This window comes from Aulonocara sp. 'chitande type north' Nkhata Bay, linkage group LG18 (genome assembly GCF_057382095.1).
Source record: "Aulonocara sp. 'chitande type north' Nkhata Bay isolate Kocher_YH1m ecotype deep benthic linkage group LG18, A_spYH_male_GT1.1, whole genome shotgun sequence".
NCBI classification, from domain to species: domain Eukaryota; kingdom Metazoa; phylum Chordata; class Actinopteri; order Cichliformes; family Cichlidae; genus Aulonocara; species Aulonocara sp. 'chitande type north' Nkhata Bay.
In genome coordinates, this window is record NC_141361.1 from 11,559,675 (window position 1) to 11,565,990 (window position 6,316).

General features: G+C 37.5%; 1 protein-coding gene across 2 annotated transcripts in view; it reads left to right on the top strand.

The window, feature by feature from the left end:
- Positions 1-3,891, top strand: part of gnal2 (guanine nucleotide binding protein (G protein), alpha activating activity polypeptide, olfactory type 2) — a 53,804-nt gene extending 49,913 nt beyond the window's left edge. For both annotated transcript variants that reach the window (XM_086271249.1, XM_086271250.1), the window contains exon 12: positions 1,442-3,891. In XM_086271249.1, coding sequence (XP_086127375.1) covers positions 1,442-1,588 — 147 coding nt within the window. In that variant the 3' untranslated portion in view covers positions 1,589-3,891. The remainder of the gene's footprint in view (positions 1-1,441) is intronic.
- The last annotated feature ends 2,425 nt before the right edge of the window (positions 3,892-6,316 follow it).

Consider the following 6,316-nt stretch of genomic DNA (forward strand, 5'->3'; position numbering starts at 1 on the left):
TTCGGTTGCATTTGTTTTTACTATAAATGGCTGTAACGAAGCTGTTTTTGCATGGCCTTTTTTGTATACACTCTGTTGTCACAAATAATCTTTAAGACACAGATAACATTATTAAACAGATTATAACTTTACTAGTAGGACTTAATGCTGCAGCAATAACTTGAAGCATTTAGTTGAGGAAGTGAAGGGGTTACATCTGTTCTTGGTGTTTGAATGTGAGCTGTTCTGTGGCTGAATTTATTTCTTTCATATCAAAATAGTGACTCCAGCGTTTCAGTTTAATAGTGACCAATGTTGTTCTTATTTAGTGGGTAGAACAAATATGGGTCTAGTGTGGTTATCTGGCCAGTGTTTAACACGCTAGACACACTTATGGTCATGTAAGCTGTATTTAGGGACTGATTGCTCTAAAATTACTTGCCTCAGTTTCTAGTAATGACAGCGAGCTTGAAAGCTGTGAATTTCCCAGAAATAAATGCGTTATGATAGTATTCCTGTTACCTGGGACAGATACCTGGGAATATGTGTGACGGGAATCACGTACTCCAAATGTAGTGCACGTTTATGAAGAAGTATGCAAATTACAGACTTCCTCGTGTCACAACTATGTTTTGGTGCACATTGGTGAAAGATGTCATTTTTACAGATGCAAACTTTTTACAAAAATGAAGACGAAACAAGCGCGGCACAGTGTAACTGCACATAACTACTGAGCCACTTTGTCGTCAGGTAGAATAATATTTTAAGTGTGAATTGTTAGGGGAACCCCCTGCCCCCAGAGTGTTTTCATCAGCGTCTGATACACACATCAGTCAGAATTAAACTGTGGCAATCTATTCATGCCTGTGATGTGATATCTAACCCATAGAGGGCGCTAAAAATAAGAAGTTGAGAGGCCTTTATGTGTCAAAGTACTGAAAGTGCACAGAAAACTTAGAATAGCATTGGCTTTAGCACATTAATCTTAAATATGCTGAGCAATATTCAAGGTAAGAAGCAGGAAAAGCTAAATGCTTCAGCTGAATTGAATAATTTAAATAATATATAGTAAGGCGTGTGCTTTATTCAAAGATGAAATAAAACTATTTATCATCACATTTACAAACAAAAAGAAAACTGATGTGTGAAATTAAGAATGGTTAAAGGCCTGCTAAAGTCAGTCAAACCCAGTGGTGTTCAGAACAGATGTGATCCAGATATTTTGAGTAAAATGACAGTGAAGTGCTCAGATGAGTCACAGTTTAAGCTGCAGAGGCAGGAAGTAGTGTGATTTTTAGGTGGGGATGGTGCTGTAAGAACTTTTAGCTGTAAAGAAAAATCAAATAATGAAGGGAAGAAACGAGAGCAGCAGATCTGAGAAACTGAGGGAACATCAGGGAGGCTAAACGTGTGCTCGTGGCGTGGAGGATGTGACGTGTCATGTCTGTGTCCTCCTCCTCAGCGGATCAGCACTGCGAGCGGCGACGGCAGACACTACTGCTACCCACACTTCACCTGTGCCGTTGACACAGAGAATATCCGGCGGGTGTTCAACGACTGCCGGGACATCATCCAGAGAATGCACCTGCGGCAGTACGAACTCTTGTGATGGGAGACCGACTCCGTCAGCCTTCTGTGTTTTTTTTTTTTGTTTTGTTTTTTTTTCTCCACCATTCTGCAACCTTGACGAACCTTTCCTCCTGCTCCTCCCTGACTCTTCACCCCACATCCCCAGAAGAAACCCACCCCGACCGCCCCTCCTGTCGAGGACTACGAAGTACTACTGAAGTGTGTCAAATCCTCTTCCTCTTTTTAACTTCTTAGCTTTTTGTACTACTTTTTGTTTTCTCTCTCCGAGATTTCGTCCCCATTTCACAGATGTAAAAGGAAAGCTGGGGAACAAAGTTGATGTGTGCCGCTTCTTTTTTTTTTTTTTTTTTTTTTTTTCTTCTTCTTCTTCTTTTAATCCTTCCTTTTTGAATGCCTTGATTTTTGTCATTCCACTAAGCCTTGGGCTACCTCCTTTTATTTTATTTTTTGCCCCTTTGTGTCCACTTTTTTTGGGCTTTGTCTTTGGACTTGGACTGGTGGGCGAGGACACATAAAACACACCTGGAGGACCTCAGTGCAGAGGCAGTATGTGTGTGTAATGAAGAGAGGGAGGAATGCCATGTGAACGAGTGTGTGTTTAACCGCCATGACCCCTCACCACCTCTTGTAATAATTTTTATTTTTTTTTGGCCTGTCACCCCGCCCTCAGCCTCTCTGACCGCCTTCTTCTCCCCGCGTTGAAGACGGCTGGACGGAGAGGGAACCGAATGGATGAAGAGATAAATGCACTTTGCATCAGGTTCCTTAATAACTTTTGTTTTTTTTGTTGTTGTCGGTGTTTTTTTTGTTTTTGTTTTTTTTTCCAGAGGAAGCATACACACAATGTAGCATCACAATATTTATTATCCTGTCGCCCTGCTTGCCGAGCTGCAGGGCGGACCGAGCAGCCGAGAAGACGTGTGGAGCGAGAGATTAAAGATGGGAGGGGGGCAGAAATTACGGCGACTAGAAGACGGCTTTTAATGAAGGAAAAGGGACTGAGCTCTCTGCACCTTAGCCCTGTTGCCTCCACGGACTCGGACCTGCCTCCTTTTTCCACACAAACCATCCTTTTAGCTTAGAGATACTGATGGGGAGGAGGGTGGGTGGGACGGGAGAGAAAAAAAAATGTATTGTTTTGTTTTTGGTTTTTTGGGGGGGTTTTTGTTAACTTGTACACTGTGCAAGGTTGAATTATCCTGTACAGACTGTAAAATGTAATATTATTTTGTACAACTTAATTGAAAGAAAAACAAATCTACTTGTAGATCTTTGTGCCTTGATTATGGCTGTACCTGTAAATGAGCTCAGATGTAAGTATGTTTTCAACTGCGCTGTACAGCTTGATGTCAAACTCTATCGGCAGCGAAAGACTGCAGGTAGGGGACTTTCTCTGTAGAGTTTAGTTTTTTCTGGTTTATAAAAAAAAAAAGAAAAAAAAAGGAAATGCTGTTTAGTAAGAAATAAAAAAATAGGGGAAAAATCCTAAAAACCTGTATACATTATGCAAATTAACCACTTACCTGCAGTGAAGACCAGATGTTGCAGCGCCATGCCTTTTTTTTTTCTTTTCGTTCTTTTATTTTTTTCGTTTTGTTTTCCCTCCTTTTATTATATATATTTTTTGAATTTCACAGCTTTAAACAAACATTTGAATTCCATTGAAAGTGTCCAAATTGCAACCTGGTGTTGTTTTAATAGGAACCAACGTTTTTTCGATATGAAGTGCGTGTGCGTACGCGCGCGTATGTGTGAGCGATCCGTACTGATGTGCGTGCCTGTGCGCATGTGTACATAAAACAAACATAGACTCACAGATGCATTGTGTGAGTGTGTGTGTGTGTGTGTGTGTGTGTGTTGGAGAGCAAGTGTGTATGTGTGTATAAAATTTTATAAATGTATGTACATGTAAATTTATAGGTCTATATAAATATATATGTACAATTATACATGTTTAATTATGTGTGTGCCTAGGTGTACATACCTATGTATGTATACGGTAAATATGTATACATACACACATAGGAAAGCATGTTTAGAATGGAGATGAATAAATGAGAGTGTGCAATATTAGTAATTCTTTGGTCCTTTGGAGCCATACCCGATGGCACAGGCACTATGAATGTGTGAGCAGCACCCAACAAGACGAGCTCTTCTCCTTGTACAAACAGCATCAGCCTTTTCTTCTGCTACAGTACACGTCTATCCCCAACAGAGAGTGAACTGACTGGAGGTGCAAAAACCTTGTTTGGCCTGGGAGGATGATTAAATGACATTTTTATTTTCTTTAAATAAAGAGGCACATTAGAGGACTTTGCTTTATTTCCATCTTGGTGTCCAGTTGTGTCCGGATTTTCTTCATTCATTCATTCAAAAAAAAAATAAAAATGTGGGAGACCGAAACGACCAAAACAAACAAAAACAAAAAATGATTAGATAAGTAAATCAATATGCCATTAAATGCACCAAATATTGGGCGAGCATTTATAAAATGTGAAACTAATAAATACTTAATACTTGGTATAAATCTCTAACATTAAAATGGTATAAATGGTGATGGTCAGTATTTAATACTGCATCAAGTAAGTTTTAATTTGATTCTTTAAATGTTTACACGTGTGTCACTTTTCCACTTTATCTAATTTCCCATTGAATTTTGACTTTATACCCAATTTATTACTTTTAATATAATTTCTCATTTTCCTCACCCACAAATAGTTTTTCTATAGGTTATTATTTGTAATACAAAAGCAAATAAAGCAGAAATATTACTTGTCACATTCTACAAATTAATTTATATTTGATGCATTTTGGCCATGTTAATTTTAATTCCTTAGACAATAATTAATGAATTGATAAATATGCAAATTAATGCATCAGAAATAATAGTTATAAGTTATGCATAATTGTGTTTTCATGTGGTTCTGTTAGTTTTTTACAATTACATCGCCTTAACAATATTTTACTTTCTCGCATTAGTTATTAGTTTCGAAATCTGTTTACTTCTGTATTTTCTTCTGTATTGTTCATGCGTTTCAAAGTATAAATACAAAAGCAAATTAACCTAAATATCGATTTATGCCAATTGTTATGGATTTGTTAATACCTACATTTTTCATATTTCTTTCATGCATCTAAAGGCATGTAAGGGTTATTTAATTACTATATTTGTTATTTTTGCTGTTTTGTTACTAATATTTGAAACTATTGTGAGGAGAGTGAAGCTGGGTACTTTCGGTATCTTTTTGTTTTTAACTTTGAGATGATCATGATAAACAGTTTTACCAGATTTTACAGTTCTGGTTGATTAAACTTCACAGAAGGCAGGTTCAGCTAATAAAGTTAATAATGGCTGGCTGTGTGTGCTAGGAATGCATAGAATTGGACAACAATATTGTGCTAGTTCTGAGTTTTCATGTGACATTTTTAAAAATGTATTGTTACCATAAAACTGAAATCACACATTCAAAACCTGAAATGATTGATGATAAAAACTCGATCCACTTACTATGAGATAAGAACAAAGTGTTGAGAGAAGAGATGATTGAAATTTTAAATACTGATTTAAATCCGTGACATTAGTTGCCAAACTGTAAGTAAGAGATAAGAAGATGGTAAATATAAAGTTTTCTGTACTTAAGTTTTAAAGTTACTAATAAACCAGACATTCCTTCTTTTATGCTAATTAACAAATTCATAAAAAAACTACAACAATTCCTCAGCTGACTCCAAAGCCCTATAGCTATAGGTGGGCTGGGGCAGTTAGGTTTCACAGCTTTGGCCCGGTAATGGTAATTACCCATGCCTTTTTTCACACCTTGGCTCGTGGGGGAGTCACATGATTAATAGTGGGCCAACGACCTTCAGCATGACTTAAACAAAGGAGCAGACCCCACCAAGGTGTTAAATACCAGGTGAGGCAAAACTTCTTCACAAATTAAAGAAGTCCAGGTGACTTCTTTTCAAGCTCTCAAGACTATCATATCCATGACTGAGAGCCTACACAGTCACACAACCATTTAAAAACAATTTGATCAGTCAGTAAGCTTATACACAAGTGGAAAACGTATAACGGCTCTCAATCTTCCTAGGAGTGGACATTCCAGCAAACTCACCCCAACCTCAGACGGTGCAATGACTCTCAGACTCTACAGGCATCATTTAGCAAGTTAAATGTTAAAGTTCATGACAGTACAATTAGAGTATGGCTCGTTTGGAGAGGATGCCAGGAGAAAGCCTGGCAGCATGGCTGAGGTTTGCAAATGTGCATCTGACCAAACCACAGGATTTCTAGAACAATGTCCTGTCAACAGATGAAATCAAAGTGGACATTTGGCCATAAAGTACAGCGCCATGTCTGGCAGAAATAAAGCACAGCATAGTAGTACAAAGATCTCATTCAAGTGTAATGAAAAGCATCATGATGATGATTTCAGGCTTGTTTTGAAGCTACGGGACCCGGGCACCAGCAGTCATTAGGCTGACCAAGTCTGTATACCAAAGTATTCTAGAGTCAAAACCATCTTTTTAACCACAGCTAAAAAGATGAAACTGGGTCAGAGTTAAGGTCTGTTCTATAGAATTTATAATCCAATCAATCAATAAATAGTGAATAATTTAATATAAAATAAACATAGTGGATTAATCCTGCACATTATTAAAGTAAAAAATGAAGGTACTTTGTTATACTGTTGCTAAAAGCTGTTTTCTTAGTTATAAAATGACTAAAATAAAAAACAACCAAGCA